General features: G+C 41.5%; 1 protein-coding gene across 1 annotated transcript in view; it reads right to left on the minus strand.

Annotated features, from left to right (window-relative positions):
- LOC122945932 (bifunctional heparan sulfate N-deacetylase/N-sulfotransferase 3-like) overlaps positions 1-21312 on the minus strand; it is a 550006-nt gene that overhangs the window by 90756 nt on the left and 437938 nt on the right. The window contains exon 8 of the mRNA XM_044305192.1: positions 12080-12203. Within this exon, the coding sequence (XP_044161127.1) occupies positions 12080-12203 (124 nt within the window). The remainder of the gene's footprint in view (positions 1-12079; positions 12204-21312) is intronic.

Raw genomic sequence — 21312 nt, forward strand, 5'->3', positions numbered from 1 at the left:
AATAGGGCGGTGGGAACACTAGTCCGCACCACTAGCTCTAAAGGAAAACACCAAGGGAGAACAGACAATACAGACTAAACATATAATCCCAGGTGGGCGACAACAGAAGACAACAAAAAGCCCAACAGGGATCCGGAGGATAACACTCTGGAACAACAACCAGGATTCACAGCTCCAGTGGGTCAGTATAGAAGTCCAGGCAGGAAGCTCTATATCTGGCATCTAGAGAAGTGTGAGAGGAGAATATAAGGAGGTTGGGAGTGACAGACAAGAAACAGCTGAGGAGAAACTACGGATCCCTGAGTAAGACAAAAAGGATTGCAAGGCAAATACAGAAAACTATCATTAAGAAACAGCGTGATCTTTAGACATAGAGTGCGCAGCCACCCGCTGCGACTTCCTGACCCCGGGTATAACGGAGTCAGACGTGGCTCTTGACACCCTCGTGATACCAGCTTATTGTGTATTTATTAATTGTAGAAATTGTAGAAAACTGTTTTTGGGAAAAAATAGAGCAATTGCACCACGTCTGTGAGCAAAATATATAGCACAGTTGATGCTGGAAAATATGCTTATTGTACACTTAACAATTGTAGAAACTTTGCAACAATTTTTTGGGGAAAAAATGCACAATTGTCCAGTGCAACTATGATGCTTAAAACATCATCAATCAGTAGATTTACATTTTCTTATTAATTGGGCTGCTGGTTGGTTCCTGCACATAAAAATAAGTACTGTGTATTTAACCCTTTTGCTACCAGTGCCGTTCATGTACAGCACTGGAGCAATGGGTAGGTGGCAGGCCAACCTAAGAAATGAAAAATTCACATATTACTATGCTTTTGTATGGAACATGGTAATATTTAAGAAAAAAAAATTGTTAGGCCCCTTTCACTGTAATGCGTGATGCGAATGCATTGTGCCCGCACAGAATCCGGACCCATTCATTTCAATGGGTCTGTGTACATGAACGGTGGTTTTCATGCATCACTTTTGCGTTGCATGAAAATCGCAGCATGTTCTATATTCTGCGATTTTCACGCAACGCTGGCCCCATAGAAGTAAATGGAGCTGCGTGAAAATTGCATCGCATCCACAAGCATTGCACACACGCGATAAAAAATTAACAACTGAACGCGATCGCAAACAAAACTGAATGGCTTTGTTTGCGAAATCGCGCAGTTTTCACTGAACGCATCCGCAACGCATCCGGACCTAATCCGTGACGCTCGTGTGCAAGAGGCCTTAGTGTTGTAGCCTCAAACACTGGCTGCAAAAACATAAAAATGTTTTAAAAAAATGTAAAAAAAAATATTAAAAAAATATATAAATCAGCCCCCTTTCTGTAGGATAAAAAAAATATAAATAAACATCATTGGCATTACTGCATCCAAAAACCCCTATACAATTAAAATAAAAAAAAATTTTTCCAACATGGCAATTTCGCCATTTATTCATCACTTCTCTTACCAAAAAAAGTAATAAAATGTGGTCAAAAAGTCACACACACTTCAAAATGGTATAAATCAAAACTACAGTTTGTCCTGCAAAAACATTTGCTCAGTAGACATAACTATAAAAAAAAGTGATAGGAGTCAGAATATGGTGATGTAAAAAAAATAAAATTCTTTCAAAGTTTTAATTTATTTTTACAGTATTTGTAATACCATTGGTATTTGTGGTACCATTGCAATTGTACTGACCCAGAAAATGAAGGGCACAGGTCATTTTTGCCACAAAGAGAACGCTGTAGGGACAAAACCCGTAAAACAGTGGAGGAATTGCGTTTATCCTCGTATGGATAAGTGAACAGCAAAATAAAAAAGCTATGGCTCCAGGAAGAAAGGGAAGAAAAATGAAAACAAAAAAAAAACTCTGATATCCAAAGGGTTAAATAGTAACTAAACCTGGTGTACGGATGTAACTGGCTGCCGCAGCTAACGTTACACAGGCCAGGGCAGACACTGCTTTTGCCTGTGCCCTCCTCAAGCTTGGCTTTGATCTAGCCCAGCACATCGGTACCCTGTTCCATGTACCAATGTGCTATACCAAGATTTAGCTGAGCAGAGAAGGCTCCCGTGCAGTGTTTGCTGCAACAGCCAGTTAAATCTGTACACCAGTACAGCGCTGAACAAGAATGATGATTTTAAGAAGCTGTAAAATTCAGGACTTTGGGTCCTTTTTTGAGTACATTATTGATTAATAAAGTACATTAGGAAAATAATTTTTGGGCTATTTAGCACAATTTGAAAGAAAGTTGTAAAAATGTTTAGTTACTCTTTAAATACTGATGCTCAGTGGAGATTCAGTAACTATATGTGAACAGCTCAAGTCCTGTAACAGATCCACAATCCTGTCCCTAGTGCTAAAGCAGTTTTTTCGATCAATTAATTCAACCTACCTAACTACAGTAAATATATCTTTCCAATCCCTGTCTCTTTAAGATCCTAAATGTGCTGTATTATACCGTATGTCTAAATTGCTGAGTCTCTGACAGAGATGTCTTGTGCCCTGGCATATCAGTACACAAGCTAAGAATGGCATCTCTGCCAGGACCTTACATAGTGGGCAAGCCTGCTGGCCAGAGCCCTGCCTGGGGGCATGTGATCCTCTGTCTTCATATTCCCTGCATTACTGTGCTCACTACTATCATATGAAAAATCATCATTCTGCACAATTCACCTAAATTGAATCTGCAAAACTTTGGAGTAGCTTGGAAGCTTAATTTTTGGGAAATTAAATTTGTTTAGAATTGATTTGCTCATCTCTAATGTTTACTCTTCCTTAGCTCTCAAATTCAATTTGTTTAGAATTGATTTGCTCATCTCTAATGTTCAGTCTTCCTTAGCTCTTAAATGCTCACACTCTTAGACACACACAACCTATAGATTTGTGTATATCTATCCATTTTAACACTTTCCAGAGCTATGACAACTATGTATTATGGGGAGCAAAAAAAGGGGTATGTCAATATAAGGAAGCACACCTACCAATTAATATACAATAATACTTTATTGAATCACAAAAAAAAAAAAAAAAAAACATGTACCGGAAGCATAAAATCATTTAAAAACATGCTAAACACACAGATGGGCTGCCATGTGAGGCACCCATCTATACACCATCCTCCCGGTAAAGAGATAATGGCACAATACTATATCAAGAAATAAGGAAGAAATACCATACTAGTAACGCACAATTAACTAGTAATAATAATAATAACTAGATGGTGTCGTTTCTGAAGAAACCACAGGATGTTGGCTTGAAATCTGATTGGATGTTTGTGGCTCCACCCACTTTTTAAAATTTGAACCCAAGTCACCAAATGACTGATTGTGCTAAATTTGAGAACCATGCCATTAACAGTCAAAGAGCGGCAGTAATTTAAATTTTCCCATAGAAATTGAATGGCTGAAATGTGATTGGCTGTTAAAAGCTCCACCCACTTTTCCTAAATTCTAACCACACTCATCCAGTAACCTATGGTGTCTGTGCCAAGATTGGGGCCTCTGGCTTTAAAGGATAACTGTCATATATATTTTTTTTGGGAGTATTAGATTGTGGTGATATCTCCTTGCTGGCCCTATTTCAACTTTTCACTGTGTATTCAATTACCCCTTAATTCCACATTTTGTTCCCTGTACTGCCTATTTTTACCAGTGCTTAAAACAGGGTTGCTCGGCATGGTCCGTCTATGTGTTGAAGGACGGAGGACACAGAAGCACGCTGCATGCAAGGTCACATTACTGACAGCCAGGGACTGTAAGTAAATGATTAAAGCCAGGTCCTCCCCAGCAGCTGATAACAGTGCCTGGGCTGTGTGCACTTCTCCCTGTCCCTGCGCTTGGCAGACGCTCCCTCACTCAGCAGACTGAGACAATGCAGAGCCGAAGCAGTGCAGAGCAGGGAAGGGAGATCTGCTATCTGCTCAGTGTATAAATGAAAGCAACATGTGGTAAGAGGACCCCTTTGTGCTGCAGGAGAATAACCCTTTAGGGGGAGGGCTCTGGTTACTGACACTTTTGGGGGGCTATTGTTACTGGCTAGTGAGGGCAGGCGGGGTTAGCCTCAGGGTGAGGGCAGTGGCGGCCATCTTAACTGAATAGTGAAATTGCAGTTTTATGCAGACTGGTTGCTAAGGGCTGAATCTTATTGAATATGGGGTAAGTCAGTCTAATAGTAACTGATTCTGAAATATCATATTATTAGTAACTACATATATGAAAATTGAAATTCGGGTCTAAATGTGACAGTTATCCTTTAAAACTTTGGGAATGGCAGTATTTGAAAGTTTTACATTGAAGTCAATAGGTGAAATCTGATTGGATGTTTTAGGCCCCACCCACTTTTCCTGCATTTTGACCACAGTCACCAATTAAGTAATTGTGCTAAGTTTGGGACACTTGGCATTTAAACTGTGATAATAGCAGCAGTTTATCTGCTTTTCATTAAAATCAAAGGCTGAAATCTGATTGGCTGTTATTGCCCCACCCCTTTTTTTCCTAACTGTGAACCACAATCATCCAGTGACTAACACTTTAAGGTTTGGGAATTATGGCATTTAACGTGTCAAAATGGCAGCAGTTTTTATTGTTTTCTAGTGAAATTTGATTGGTTGTTGGTGGCTCCACCCACTTTTTCTAACTTTGAAGTGCAAACACCCAATGACCAGATTTGCGATATTTGAGGTCCATGACATCAATAATGTGAGAATGGCAGCATTTTTAGTTTTTCCCATTTAAATCAATCAAATAAATCTGATTGGTTGTTTTTGACCCCATCCACTTTTCAACTGTGTCAAGTTTGAGGACCCTGCCATTAACAGTCCAAGAGCAGTGGCAGTTTTAAACTTTCCCAGTTAAACAAATGACTGAAATTCTATTGGCTGTTGTAGACTCCGCCCACTTTTTAAAATACATTTTAACCTCAGTCACCCAGTGAACCACGGTGCCAAGTTTGGGTATTCTGGCTAAATACTGTGAGAATGACAGCAATTTACATTTTCTCATTGAAGTCAATAGGGGAAATCTGAGTCCTCAAAATGTGACAGAAATGTTCAAGTTGACCCCATGACTAAGTGACCCAAGTTTGGTGAGTTTAACTTCAAAGCTGTACGAGTGGCTAAAGTTTTGAATTTTCCAATGACAAAAAGTGGGGTCTTCGGGGGGCCGCCCCAGAGGCCTGGAGGGTGGGATCGGTTAGCAAAGCACAAGCAACCTATTCTGGTATGTGCCAAACAAGTGTGCAAAGTTTGGTAATTGTACTCCTAAAACTGTGGGAGGAGTAGCGTACTATCATTATTATTATTATTTATTATTAAAGCGCCATTCATTCCATAGCGCTGTACATATGATAAGGGGTGCACATACATAATACAGACAATTGCACTAATCCTAAACAAAATGAGTTACAAACTGGTACAGAAGGAGAGAGGGCCCTGCCCGTGAGGGCTTACAATCTACATGATATGGGAGAAGGACACAGTAGGTGCGGGTGAAGTTGGTCATAGCGGTATAGAGGCAGCAGGGTCACGGGTTGTAGGCTTGTCTGAAGAGGTGGGTTTTCAGGTTTCATTTGAAGGATTCCACTGTAGATGAGAGTCTGATATGTTGGGGTAGCGAGTTACAGAGTATGGGGGATGCACGGGAAAAATCTTGGAGATGATTGTGGGAAGAGGTGATAAGAGGAGAGGAGAGAAGGAGGTCTTGTGATGATCGGAGAGTGCGTGTGGGGGTGTATCGGGAAAGTAGCTCAGAGATGTAGGGAGGGGACAGGTTATGGACGGCCTTGTATGTACTTTGAAGTGAATTCGCTTGGCAAAAGGGAGCCAGTAAAGGGATTGGAAGAGGGGAGAGGCAGGGGAGTAATAGGTTGAGAGGTGAATTAGTTGGGAAGCAGAGTTGAGGATAGATTGGAGGCAGTGGCGTAGCTAGAAATGACTTGGCCCCACAGCAAATATTTGAATGGGGCCTCCCTCCCCCAGTAATTTTTTCTCAACCCCTTCCTTTCATGCCGCCCCCATTCCTGTAGCTAGTATAGATCGCTCTCTCAGACCAGGCCTGGCAGCTGTTTTCTACACTGTATATACTGTCGCTGTATATAATTTCATTGTGTAATACGGTCGAGGGGGCCCTGACAAAATCTTTTAGTCCTCCTCTTCCTGTATGGGCCCCCTTCTGGGTCAGGGCCCCAAAGCAGCCGCTTCCCCTGCTTCCCCTATAGTTACGCCCCTGATTAAGAGGGGTGCGAGAGTGCTAGATGGAAGGCCACAGAGGAGATTGTTGCAGTAGTCTAGGCGGGAGATGATGAGGGCATGTACAAGCATTTTCGCAGATTTTAAGTTAAGGAAAGCGCATATGCGGGAGATGTTTTTAAGTTGGAGGCGGCAGGTGGTGGAAAGGGCTTGGATGTGCGGTCGGAAGGAAAGGACAGAATCCAAGGTCACTCCAAGGCAGCGGACTTGGTTGACCGGGAATAGTGTGCAGCTATTGATCGTGATAGATATGCCTGTTGGGAGGGTTGAGCAAGATGGGGGAAAAGATGATGAATTCTGTTTTATCCATGTTAAGTTTTAGTGTATAGAAAATATAGGAAAAGCATATAGAAAATAGCAAAATTTTCATTGGCCGTTAATAAGTTCCTCCCACTTTGGGATGTCCCCTCAAAATGTACCCTTTTATTCGGGTTGACACCAACAATATGTGGTCCGAGTTTGGGGAGTGTAGCTTCAAAACTGTGCAAGTGGGAGCGATTTGAAAATTTCCCCTGTCAAAGTCAATGGCAAAAAAACTGTAGGAGGAGTAGCGTATAGAAAAAGGGGGGGCGGAGATGAATAATAAAACTGAATAATACGCTGAAACAATCGAATAACAGTATGTTACAGAAGAACAGGATGTTACAGAAGAACAGTATGTTACAGGCTTTTTCAAGCCAACATAATAATATTAATGCAAAACCTCTGTGGCCCAGACAGGGGGGTAAAACACCCGATACGTACTGCCAGGTATCCTAGCTTCATCAGGGGGCATGCACAATGTTTTCTCTTTGAATACTGCATTAGTGCCTTTCTTTTTTCATGGTATCAGCACTTCTTCCATTTGACCCAGGTGTTTTTAATTAGCCGGAGACTGATTAAGGGTTAATGCCTACTTGGTCTAAGTTCAGCTTCATATAGAAAGGTGAGCTTTTGAGATCTGCTTACAGGGCAGTGCTGCATGGTGTCCATTGTTGCTGTGCCCGCGGGTTGGTGTGGCCCAGTGCCAAGGGGCCTTAGCCTGATAGGAGCGGTGTTGTTTGGCTGCTAGGTCTCCCTGCTTACAAGTGCTCTGTTCTAGCAGCTGTGGTCACCATGTGGCACTGATCCACTCGAAAGAGGCCACCTTGATGTGGTGAGTGGGCTTATGCGTTTTGATTGAAAATATATGTGGATGTGCAATCAATATTTTTGTCATGAATATTTCCTCCTTCACTCAATAACCTCCTTCCCTGCAACATAACTATGGAGTGCTGATGCTTTCTATACCACCCAAGGACCTAACAACTGATCTTTCCATATGCCATGTACATATGCCTAGGTACAAAAAAATGATGAGTGGAATTTATCATTCCACCCACAAAAGTTTTCTGGCATAAAAAAGTCACAAACCTCGCGTTTCAAACTTTTTAAAATACCACTGTTGCTAGACCTAGGTGCAAGTGGCATTTCTATGGTGCCCTCACCGCTTTTCAAAAAAGGAGTTCTGGTGAGGGCAGGGAGGGGGTGAGGCCAGTGGGCCTGGGGCAGCTATCTTCTTTCTCTGGTGTAAAAGAAGACTGAAATTTATGCCAGTTTATTCCAGATTAGAGGTATGATCTGCAGAATGATGCATCCAATTTATGACAAGGCCTGTGTCTCATCATAAGTTAGACGCATCCTTTAAGAAATGGAGGGGATTTCATAGAATGAAGTAAAACACCAGTCTATGCTAAAATCCCACCGATATCGCTTCAAATGCAAGGATGAAGAAACAAAAAGTCCAAGGTCCAAAGTAGCCTGTTTGTTGCTCTATGATGCATACCCATGCCTGTCCACTTTCTGTCACATGGTTGCAGTTGCTAGTCTGTGCTGAAAATGTTTTTTGTAAGATGACAAAAATTGGCTTAGAGGGTAAATCATGTGATATTTATAGAACAGGTTATTATGGACGCCACGATTATGTCTATTTTTCTTATTTTATTTAGATTTTTTTCTGAAAGCCATATTTGGGGGTCCCGCTCGCCATCCTGAATTAACTCATTGCTCAATGTTCTGATTGGTCAGTCAAATCTGACTGACCAATCACAGAGATATAAAGGCAGGGACTGCGCCGATTTGATGCCGATATCACCACAAGTATACTTGTACTTGTGATGCGGTAACTAAAACCCCATCATGATGTACACAGTACATCATTGGTCATTAAGGGGTTAATTCTAAATAATACTTATTTGAAAAAGTAAACAGGTTTTGAAAAAGTAAACAAAATGTGTTGAATACCACAAACTTTTACATACTTCTATCTATCATTTTACGCAGGAAAGAACAATGATTGCCCATCTGGGTTTTCTGCCTTTTGACAGGAAGATTGATGTTACTTAACTAATCCTAAATTGGATGGGGTGCTGCTTCAAACACTTGTAATGGCAACTAAGCCAATAAGATCTATACCGTTTTGTTTTTAATAAAACTCTGACAGATTGCAGTCATTACACAGTGCGAACTTTGCCCTGCTCAACACTGGTTCTTCTGTGTCAGAAAAAAATTGCTGGACTTGTGATCAAGAAGTTCTTTGTGACTGCATCTTTAAATGTTTTCTTTTTTTCTTTTAGGAGAGTAAAAAAGACCAATTCTGCATGGGGCTTAGATGTACGATATTCCTACCTCAGTATACAGTGTTCAAGACAGTTCATGATTTTTTTTTATTAAAAAGAGGTTGAATTTTGAAAAAACATTTTCATTTACTCTAGTAATGGAGGGGGTCTTCTCTCCAGTATCTTCAACCTCATAAGGGTGAAGAGCAGTTACAAAGGGCAACTTTACTGTTCTGATTTACACAGAAAACCCATTTATTTGAATTGGCCCTGTGTAATGCCTAACTTTCGCTGTGGGGGTGCTGCAGGAAAATTTTACACATGATCAGGTTTCTGGAAGCCAACATCAAGACTGGATCATAAAAGGATATAAATTATACAGGACAGATATGACTTTTTAATTCAAAACAGAATTTTGCTTTAAAACTGTATTAGAAAACCTGATTGCGTCCTCAGCCCACTTACACTCCTCATAACAGAGGATTTGGTTAAACCCTCTCGCATAATAGGGTCTGATCGACCCAAGCCCTCCTCTTTAAGTTTTTTTGTTGTACCAGAATTAGAGCTGGTTCCTAAGCTGGCTTACTGATTAATAGCACTATGTTTCTCATGTTGTTTTTTTTCTTAAGCAATACTTAAGACTTTTTTCTGTAACATTTCGAATTTCCATACTACCCTCCCTTCCCCCTCTCCCCTTACCCTGTGCTTTACGGACAGTGCACCTCACTTACAGCTTACATCACTTCGTCCAAATTAGTGTTTGGAAGAATGGTCTCCCAGTGTTACAATGACTACTCCTAAACTGATTTCATTTAATGCAAGAGTACTTAACTCGTACAATAAAACATAGCCAAATCCTCCAAACCTTCAAAAAAGCATGGGCGGACGTTCTCCTCCTCCAAGAAACCCACTTTCTAGAGACTAAAATACCTTATTTTCAAAAACATTATTTTAATGAATGGTTCCATCCTTATAAACCCACCAAAAATTCCAAAGACATATCCATTGCCTTTGCCAAGCACACTTCATTCGAACCCCTGGACATACATTCAGACCCAGATGGCAGGACACTTTTTCTCTCAGGGAAGTAAAACTGCTCACTGATCACATTGACTAATATTTATGCCCCCAATACGCAACAAGCACCCTGGATTCTCACTACTCTGACACCACAAAACAGGGGAATTGATCGTTGGAGGCGACTTTAACGTAGCCTTAGATCTCTACTTGATAACACATCTGGTAAATCAGGCATATTAAAAAAATCCCTTCTACTTCTGTCCCTCAAGGATACCTGGCGCTTCATGCACCATTCTGATAAAGACTATACACTATTCTCCGCCCCACACAACTCCTATCACAGACTAGATTACCTCTTCCTCCAACAGTCATCTCTCAGTAAACTGCAGATGTCCACTATAGGTTCAAGTATTCACTCAGACCTTTCCCCTGTGGAGTTTGAGTCACTCTAAAATTCTTTCAACAAAACCTGAACACTGGCGTGTCCACTCCAATGGTTTGAGAGGCACATGAAGCCACAATTAGAGGAAAATTCATTTCCATAGGAAAAAAAAACAGACCTGCAAATTCAGGACCTGCAGCTAGAGATTGACAACCTAGAAAAACTACATAAACAGTCCCTAGCAGCCTCCCATCTACAACAACTCACAACTGCACGTTTACAACAACGTGACCTATTAAACAAAAACTCTGCCAAGATCTACATGTTGGTCAAACACTCCTTCTATGCTCACGGAGATAAAGCATCAAAACTAATGATGTCCCTCATTGAAGACGCAAACTTCGCACACACATTTCAGAAATCCGAACGAAAGCAGGCTGTCTCACATCTGACCCGACAGCGATCAAACAAGAATTTATTGTGTTCTACACCTATCAACTCAACTCCTCAGAGAAGTCAAGTCAGCCCTGTTTAAATGTCTGAAAGGTAAAGCCCCAGGCCCAGATGGCTTTCCCTGCTCCTTCTACAGGTCCTTCTCCTCTGTCCTCATCACTCAGCTGACAGACATCTTCAATGCGTATATGTCTGGGGTTCCTCTGTAAGCGCCGTCAGAAAAACTTATTTAAATTAATTACCAGATGGTATCTCACTCCGGTTCGGCTCAAAAAAATGAACTGCCTTAGCTCTGATAATTGTTGGAGATGCTCACAGACATGGGGCTCATACCTACATATGTGGTGGACATGCCCAGTGATACAGCCTTTCTGGTCTGAGATACTGGAACTGATTAAAAACCTGTGACCTTAAACAAAACCCCATCCCCAATCTCTGTACTACTAAACATCAGGCTTTAGGATATACCCCACACTATAAGACTTTTCTAACACCTGACCTCAGCAGCAAAATCTCTAATACCACAATACTGGAACCAACAAATTAAACCCACATTGTCTCAATGGTTACATAAGGTGAACCATATTTACCACATGGAGAACTCTCAGCCTGGGTATCCAGGAAACACGCTAGTTTTCAAAAGACTTGGGCAGATTGTTGTTTTTTTCCGCAAAAAACTGTACCTTTTCTTAACAATGCCCCCAATGACAACTGATAACCTTGCACTATTCCAGCAATTCAAAGCTCATCCGCCACCCAATCCACCCATTCCCCCCAACCCCCCCTTCTTATCCTCTTATTTAAATAACACTGTGGTGTTTAGCTACATTGATGTCTTTAGTCTTTAGTGTTTACCACTATTAGTCTTCATACCTATTGGATCTAATTACTGTACCAATTGTTGTCATGTTCCCTTATTTCTGAAAGTTAATAAAAAGAGAATTGAAAAGAAAACCTGACCATGTGGTTTTACTCTAAGGTCTCTTGCACATGACCGTATGCCCTCTGAGACATACGGTCCGTGAGCGGGCCATGTGTCCTGGAGCGGCATTGATTGTGCGCACAGGAGTATATAGCATCATAGATTACAATGATGCTTGTGCATGTCGGGACAATAACCCCGCGGGCGGCCCGACATGCACAGCATCATTGAAATCTGAGATGCTGTGCGCTCCCGTACGCACGATCAATGCCGCTCTGGGACATATGGCCCACTCACGGACCGTATGTCGCAGAGGGCATACGGTCATGTGCAAGAGGTCTAACTGTCACATTTCCCTACTGATTACAAACATTCTAGCTATGGTCATTTTTTTTTTAATTAGCTTATTTTAATCACTCTTACATGGCCTTTACAAAAAGAAAAAAGTAATAAACATTCTGTCTGATACTTACCAATCCAAGCCTTTGTGGTAGTTTTTTCCATTGAAGAATTGCATCTCTTCAAATGTTTTTGGGTTTGGCGAGTTGCTAAATATTGCAGGATGCATAACCAGAAATAAGTATAAAGCTGTAGTACCTGCCAACAAAGAAAAAAAACTGTTTAAAGAAATATTATTAGATAATCATCAGATAATCTGTTAATTAACATTACTTTCACAACTGTAAATGAAGCCAGAACAGTTGACAGGTCCGTTGTTAACATCCTGACAAACTGTGATAGATTATTTTGACTCATAAAAAGGCTTTATTATATCAGTTTTAAAAGTATGTATTTTATTTTTTCCCAGTCACAGAAAAACAATTATGCCATTATTTCCTTGCTATACCATATGTAAAGAGTTGTAAAAATGTTGTATATACCCAGCCCCCAATTAAAACTCAATCACTAAATGCTGATTTTGATGGCTGTTATTGCAGCTCATCCAGTATATTGTATGAGTGGGATCCTAAAGCCACCTTGTACAGGATAATGGATAATGGAACACTGACGTACTTAACCATTAGGCCTCTTTCACACGGGCGAGTTTTCCACGTGGATGCAATGCGTGAGGTGAACGCATTGCACCCGCACTGAATCCGGACCCATTCATTTCTATGGGGCTGTGCACATGAGCAGTGATTTTCACGCATCACTTGCGCGTTGCGTGAAAATCGCAGCATGGTCTATATTGTGCCTTTTTTCACAGGCCCCATAGAAGTGAATGGGGCTGCGTGAAAATCGCAAGCAGCCGCAAGCAAGTGCGGATGTGGTGCGATTTTCACGCATGGTTGCTAGGAGGTGATGGGTCGTGAGATGGACCATGTGAGGAGCGCAGTAACGTCACCAAAGGTCCTTTTCCTCCCAGGTCATCAAAGAAGAAGAAAGAAAATATGCGCGAACAGTGGATGAGGTGAGTTTAATTGTTTTTTATTTATTTTTTAACCCCTCCATCCCTATTGTACTACATTCTGTATTAAGAATGCTATTATTTTCCTTTATAACCATGTTATAAGGGAAAATAATAAAATCTACATAGCACCTAACCCAAACCCGAACTTCTGTGAAGAAGTCCGGGTTTGGGTCTGGGTACCAGACATGCCGATTTTTCTCATGCATGTGCAAAACTCATTGAAATGCCTTACACTCGCACAGAAAAATCGTGCATTTTTCCACGATGGCCCTCACACGCTACGCCCGTGTGTAAGAGGCCTTACAGATGCTGGAAGTGTTTTTCAGGCAGCGACTATGCAAAATTGTGCCCATTATATGTTCAGGACCTCCTTCTGCAACACTACGCATTCCGTATTCCAAACATGAATTTCAATTTGCTGTTTTGGTTCAGGCACTGTCTGGGATTTTTTTCATAAACCCTACTCTGCAGGTAACCTCACAGATAGTAAAATTCACACGGCCCACAACTCTTTGCTCACTGTAGTTTTTTCTGTGAATTTATTCGGCCTTGGGACTTGTGTGACATACAGTATGACAAGTTGCTGAAAGAAATTGTGCATAGAATTTCTTGAAGATGTCTATGTCCATGGCTCATTTTCATCAAAGTGTGTTCACATTTTTATCAAAGAATATTGGACCCAAAATCTGCATACCCATAGCTGCACACCAGATGCCGATTTCTGGATCACGGAGGAAGTGTTGGTGCAGCTCATGTGAATTTTCTGTGTGCCAGTACCTACTGTTCCATGAATTAGCTCACTGGATTAGATATAACCAAGCTTCTTCTGATGTCTTGCAATGGGTCCAAATGTCATCTTTAATTACATCCAGTAGCCAAGTGTAATATGCCACAAATTTTATACTTCTACTTTAACTCTTGCTTTAGTTAAACTTGGTATGGCTTCATGTGAAGCGCTTTTAGTACATTTTGACATGTTGTTCTGCGGGGATAATTTTTGCATTATTGTTCTTCAGGCATCTCATAATATTCTCAAGGATGTCTGCAACATTGGCAGGTGTCTGAACACATGGTTGTCTATTATTTTGCCGTTGGCCACAGGTCCTGTGTTATAACCACTTCCAGACTAAACCATGTATACTGCTATTTTGGTGTAATGTAAAGGTCTGGAAACTGATCAACAACATACTCCTGCCTTTCTTTGAATTAGCCTGTGCACACAAAGGCATCCATTATCACAAATCTTTGTTGAATTGAATATGGCATGTTAGACACACTCACACACAATGTTACTGCCCTCCACCAAGAATACCCATCAACTGTCAGGGAAGGGTATGATAAGCCTCATTCATTTCTTAAACTGCTCCAGTAATTGGTTGGCAGCACCCACCTTATAAGATAATGTTGTGTTTTGACTTGTGCTTAGAAGGTCAATATGTTTAGACATTGGTGTGTTCTTTCCAATACAGGATGGACTGCTTGGAGGTTGGGTAGCAGGAAAATAATTTGTTTTTAATTATATTTTACCTTGTTCTGGAATACTGTTACAGTTAAGGGACTGTGCCGAGAAGTCCACCAAGGACACCAAGTGAATTGGATTGAGAGCAGCCAGCCATGGTAGAATAAAGTAGCCAAGATGGCTGCAAATTACATGGATGAGCAACAGTCATCCCATTCCTTGTAAAGGTGAAGAAAGTATTGTACTTCTTGAGAGACTTGTAACCACTAAGCATTAAGCCTCTATGAAGCGAACAGTAAAGTTCTCATTTGGCAGTCCTGATATGTTGTCTTTTTCACCAATATTTAACATGGGTGACAAGCTGATTTCTATGGGAAACAAAGACAGCTTTACTGTATATAATTTTGAATGAGGCCAGATAAACATTATCCTGTACACGCGAAACATGGTTCCATTTTTCATTGTCAAACCTGTACTATAAAATATAGGATAATATAAAGACACATCTAGTGGCATAGCTATAAGAGTTGCAGTGGTGGTGATTGTGACTGGGCCCCTAAGGTAGATGATCCACAGGCACTATCAATGATCAGGCAGATCCTTTCTGCATCAATATGAATCCCAGAGAGAATTGTGCAGCCTTACATGTACAGCTACACAGTACTGTTCATATCCTTCCTGAATATATCTCTATGATGAGATTCCTGTTGGAAAGAAAAAGAAAGTTACAGCCAGGGCAATGCTGGTGCCTGGAGGTGTGGATAACCACTGGACCGCAAGTATGGAGCATTAACACTTCCAGTACCCCACATCAGGAATATTAACATTAGCCCTTTTGATGTCCTAGACCACCATAGAAACTTCCATTAACCATATTTAAAGCCCTAGACCATATGGTTTACTGGCTACTGGTTATTATTAGGTTGCAGTATTTGCTATTCTGTATTGCCAGGCTTACAGAAAATAATGTCCAGGTCACAAAAATGTCCTACTCGCTAGCTATAAAGACTTAAAGGAAACATTAGCAGTGCAGCTGAAAGTTATGTGTTGGACACGCTTGGCTTGTTTGAATATAAAGTTGGGGAAAGGAGGGTCATGAACTATTCTTCCAGATACATCAAAATTGTATCCATATGGATCTATGATGCACCCTCTCTGTAGGGGAAAATGAAAATAATATATTTTATTATATTTTTTCAGAAATAAGTTTCACGATAACTTTTGTTGGTTGCAGATCCATGTATATACCATTGTTATAGTTTTATTTTTGTCTATTTTTTTTACTAGAAAAAAATAATTACAATACTGACACTGGATTCTGAATGATTAAAAATACATTTATTTCACTTTTTTTTTTTAGGTTGGCAGAAAAAGCTGTTGCATTAATTTCCCTTAGGATTTCCCCTGAAATCAAGCCCAATTGTTGTCATCACATTGCCTAGATACCAATTTTCTGAAAATCTCGGAAATAATGTGTTCATATTCTGTTTTATTTTCTCAGAGTATATAAAAATATGTCATTACACGTGTGATCAAAAATCTCCTATCCAAATTTCTATGCAGAATATTAATGTTAGTAGTGCTATGCATTTAGCATTTCTATCCATGTTATAGTGAGACAGAAAGTTTAGTTGTCATATTTTTATTTCATTGATGACTTAAATGTTCTTTCAAAACTCATTGAGAAAAGGTGAGTCACCTTTACACTTCCAGCTTAACTTTATTACTTCAGTATGAATTCTATACTGAAAACAAGTTTAAGATATAGGGATGCAATTTCACAAGTCATAAGGGTGTTGTTACCTGTTATAACCTGATTGGCAAGGCTGAACATATAAGATTGTATTTCCTACTAATCTGTAAATTGCTTTTATTTATTTTTGGCTCTTCTTACACACTCATTTTTATATAGTTGAGGCTATGAACCACATATAAAGTACAGTAATAAACTAAAAGTAAACAGTAAAGATACTACACTATACTATACTGTAGAAACTATTACTGAAATGTCATGGAACAAAATAGCAAAAATGTAGCACAAGAGTAAAAAAGAATAGCAACAAATGATCATTAAAATGCTTGCAAACATATAAATAGTTACCAATATGCATAAAAAAAAAACTTCCACGGACAAATTTGTCATGGAGTTATGGACATTTTAGAGACATCCAGGTTCGTTACTCTTTGGCCCTGCCCTTGCTGCATTAATTAATGCTATCACCACAGAGCTTCCATATTATTTGCACATTTTTCAGCCCAGACTTACACACACGCCACAACCAAAACTACCTCTTCATTATGAATAAAAATAATTGTCACAGAGTATAAAAACAATACTGCAAATAATAGTATCAAACAATTCTAAAATAATACTGCTGTACAGTGTACAAATAACCATGCTGTTCTAACAGTCCATTGCTCACCTACAGTATGAAAGCTACTGTAGTACAATCAAAAACTGGAAGAATCATGGAAGACGCATGCTCACTCATATGTCTGAACAGCCAAAGCAAGGTTTGCATCATTTCTATTAGGGTATGACTGGATTAAAGGGAGAGCACAGGGTGTGCACCTTGGGGTCCCCACCAATAGACACAAAGAAGGGACCTCCACCAGTTGCAGTGAGTGGCATACCATGGCACTGAAATGTTTTCCAAATCCATTAGTGCGTCTCATAGTGTGGGGCTCTTCTCAGTTATGTGTTGCTGGTGCAGAGACATAGTTACTCAAATCTGTAATATCTTAGGTCTGAGTCTCTCACATCCTGCATGGTGCCAACAGAAAACCAGGGAAGCACTCAAGCCCTCCTCATGGCCTCTGGCCAGGTACATAACAATCTGATGCTCTCAGTATTAATTAATGTAGGAGTAAAAGGTACTTATGCACCTGGCCAAGAGCCGCAAGTTCTTTCCTGAATTCAACTGTATCACCATCGTCAGTATGGTGATAGGGCAGTATTCAATTTATGCATCTTGGTACTAATAATCTCTGTACTTCATATGTCATAGGGGATGTAACACTGGGGGAGTCACTTGTAGAGAAGGATTTGGGTGTCCTTGTAGATCATAGATTAAATACAATGTCAATCAGCTGCTTCTAATGCTACCAGAATATTGTCATGCATTAAGCGAGGCATGGACACGTGGGACAAGGATGTAACATTACCACTAGAGATGAGCGAATCGAATAAGACGTAGTGGAATTCGATCTGAATTTCAGGAAAAATTTGATTCGCAGTCATTTATTTAGAAAGAGTTTAGTGGCCTATTTTAGTACAAAAAGGAAAAATAGTGGCCTATTTCAGTACAACAATGAAAAATATATGCACATTTCACTTCTGCATTTATATGTGGTGAAAGCATTCAGTGTCATATTTCAGTACAGAAAGGAAAAAAATATGCGCACTTCAATGTTGCATTCATTTGAGAAAATGTGTAGTTGCCTATTTCAGTACAAAAAGGAAAAAAAATATACGCACTTCACTGTTGAATTTATTTGTGAAAGAGTTTAGTGGCCTATTTCAGTACAAAAAGGAAAAAATATACGCACTTCACGGATGCATTTAAAGGAAAAATATATTATCAGTTCACTTCTGCAGTTAGATATGTTGAAAGTGTTTACTGGCCTATTTCAGTACAGAAAGAAAAACACTGAATCCTGGCTTTCTTCCCGACTACTCAAAATTGGGACCATGGTGACCAACAACGGGAAGAACATTGTGTCGATGATGCGTCAAAGAAGGCTGAGCCATTCACCCTGCATATAGACAATGTTAAACTGTAGAATTCCTCTCCAATCCAGTCTGTAGTACTTACTATAAACTTCCGTAGCAGGCAAGAGGCCGGACGGGCGGGAGGCAGCAGCGTAACTGACTATATCACACGCCTGCTTCTCCCACTTTTTGAATAAGGCAGGTGGCGCAGGCGCGTGACTTAGTGAGTCACTCTGAAGCTCTGAAGAGAGGAGGGTGCCTGGTCCATTGGAAAAGGTCAGAAAGTGACAGAAACACCACAGAAATGGATCGGGAACAGCATGGGGACGATGTCTGGATGCATCTTGGACTCCCAGGTCGCTGATGGGAACCATGTTGTCCGAGTTGTACGCCAATTTTACAGACTGACAAAAATACGCACAAAATTCCCCCCAAAAATCAATTTTACAGGAAAAATTGTTAGGAAACATTTTTTCCTGTATATTCAATTGTATATATGGTGCAAGTGCTGCAAACAATTACAAGCAAGAGGTACTCCGAAACAGCCTGTATATCACATAAAGGAGGGCCTCATTCACATTGTGGTACAATTGTTCAGGTAGTGGGACTCCCATAAAGCCTATGCACTAAGTGAAGGTGCTGCCAAAAATTGCAAAGAACCAGCACTCCAAAACACCCTTTGTTACACATAAAGGAGGCCATCATACACACCCTTAAAAAATTATGATTGTTGGCCTGCTGGTGACCTTCAAAAACATTTGGAGCAAGGGCCTGCTGATCTGACCATCTAAAACATTAGGGGCGAGGGCCTGCTGCCACATTGGTGACTCTAGATAACCTCTGGGCGATTGCACGTCTCTGTGACGGCGACGATCCATTTGGATGTCTGCCCCATCAAATTTAGATGTTCTTTTCTGCACCTAACATGTTGATCGCGGGTACCGGGGAATCAGGGTTCGCTGTCGGAGAGGGAGCCTGAGAAAGGGCTACCACATCCAAGGGAGGTCAATGGTTAAAATCTGATTGGCTGTTGTTGCCTTGCCCCTTTTTTTTATAATTGTGAACCACCCAGAGAGGGTGGGTAAAGTTATTAAAGCGCAAGAATCGAAGGAAGGTGGCAGGCGTGCGGCAATTACGCACTCTCGACTCGGGGAGGTAGTGACAAAATAACAATAAAGCACTCCTAAGCAGCATTGATATTGGAATGAGTGCACTTTCCGTTAACTAAGATCTATTGGAGGGCAAGTCTGGTGCCAGCAGCCAACTTGCTCCCGGCCTTCACAACGTTCACCCAGTGTGCCATCAGGGTGAGGATTGTGTTGACCAGGCTCTTGGACACTGAGATTGGACTTGTAGGTGAGGTCCTGCTGCCGCTTTGTTGACTCTAGATAACTTCTAGGTGATCGCACGTGCCCGTGATGGCGACGATCTGCCCTATCAATTGTGGAGCGATTTTTCAACAAGGACCTTCTGGTATAGCACAGTTTTGCTTGTCCTCTCCACCAGAGGAATGAGAGATGAGAAGTTCTCTTTGTAGCGGCGGTGGAGAAGGGTGAACACCTAGTAATCCTTGCTGTCTAAAATGCGTATAACGAGCCGTTCATGAGAAAGGCAGCCTAACATGAAGTCAGTCATGTGTGCCAGAGTACCAACAGTCAAGACTTCACTGTCGTCATCAGAAAGATCACTCTCAATCTCCTCATCCTCTTCCTTCTCTTCTGCCCACGCACGCTGACCAGATGGAATTAAACTTCCATGGGTACTACCCTTTGTAGCGGAGACAACTGTCTCCTGCTCTTCCTCCTCCTCTTCATCGTCCAAATTGCGTCAAGAAGATGGACGGAGGGTGGTCTGTCTATCACCCTGTGTAATGCCTTCTTCCCCTATTTCCACCTCTACCACATGCAAAGCATCGTCCTTAATTGTGAGCAGCAAGCGTTTGAGTAGACACAGAAGTGGGATGGTTACTCTGATAATAGTGTTATCGCGGCTCACCATCTGTGTTGATTCCTCAAAGTTTCTTAAAACCTCTCAGAGGTCAGACATCCATGCCCACTCCTCACTTCTGATTGGTGGAAGCTGACTGGAAAGGCGACAACCATGTTGCAGCTGGTATTCCACTACTGCCCTCTGCTGCTCACAAAGCCTGGCCAACATGTGGAACGTGGAGTTCTAGCGTGTGCTGACATAGCACAACAGCCGGTGAGCTGGCAAGTTAAAGCGTTGCTGCAGCATTGACAGACCGACTGAAGCTGTCGATGACTTGTGGAAATGTACGCACCTTCACCAGTAGCTCAGGCAAATTGGGGTAGGTTTTCAGAAACCCCTGAACCACTAAGTTTAAGACGTGGGCTAGGCATGGGATGTGTCAGAGCTTGCCAAGCTCCAAAGTCGCCACCAATTTACGGCCATTATCACACACAACCATGCCTGGTTGTAGGTTGAGTGGCGAGAGCAACAGCTCTGCGGTGGTGTGCTGTTTGTCCCCTAAGTATATCAGCTTCAGCACGGCCTGTTGACGCTTCCCCACTGCAGTGTTACACTGCTTCAAGCTACCAGCTGATGGCTGACTGGTGCTGCAGGCAGATAATTCGGAGGCAGAAGTGGAGGAGGAGGAGAAGTGGGGGTTGGAGCCACTAATGTAGGTGCAGGCAGAAACCCTGATGGAATTAGGGCCTGCAAACCTCGCTGTCGGTAGCACCTGTGCCATCCCAGGGTACGACTCGATCCCGCCGTCCACAATGTTCACCCAGTGTGCCGTCAGGGAAATGTAGCATCCCTGGCCAAATGAACTTGTCCATGTGTCCGTGGTTAATTGGACCCAGGCGTTCGGCCCACTTATTAGGGTGCTTGGATGCCATGTGGTGGATCATGCTGGTGAGGTTGCTAGTGTTCACGCCCCAGCCAATTTTGGTAGGGCACAGGTTGCAAACTACCACTCTTTTTTCGCCTGCACTTTCCTCAAAAAAGCGCCATTGCGAAACACCTACCCCTTGGCAATTTAGATTTGCGCATGGGGGTGCTCCGTGTAACGGTTGCGGGCCTGTGTAGTGTGGGCCGACTTCTCCCTGTTGCAACCACACTTTTAGCCTGTTGAGGTGCTGTGGATCCCTCTCCCTCTGTA

The sequence above is a fragment of the Bufo gargarizans genome, chromosome 1, assembly GCF_014858855.1.
Source record: "Bufo gargarizans isolate SCDJY-AF-19 chromosome 1, ASM1485885v1, whole genome shotgun sequence".
In the NCBI taxonomy this organism is placed as follows: Eukaryota; Metazoa; Chordata; class Amphibia; order Anura; family Bufonidae; genus Bufo; species Bufo gargarizans.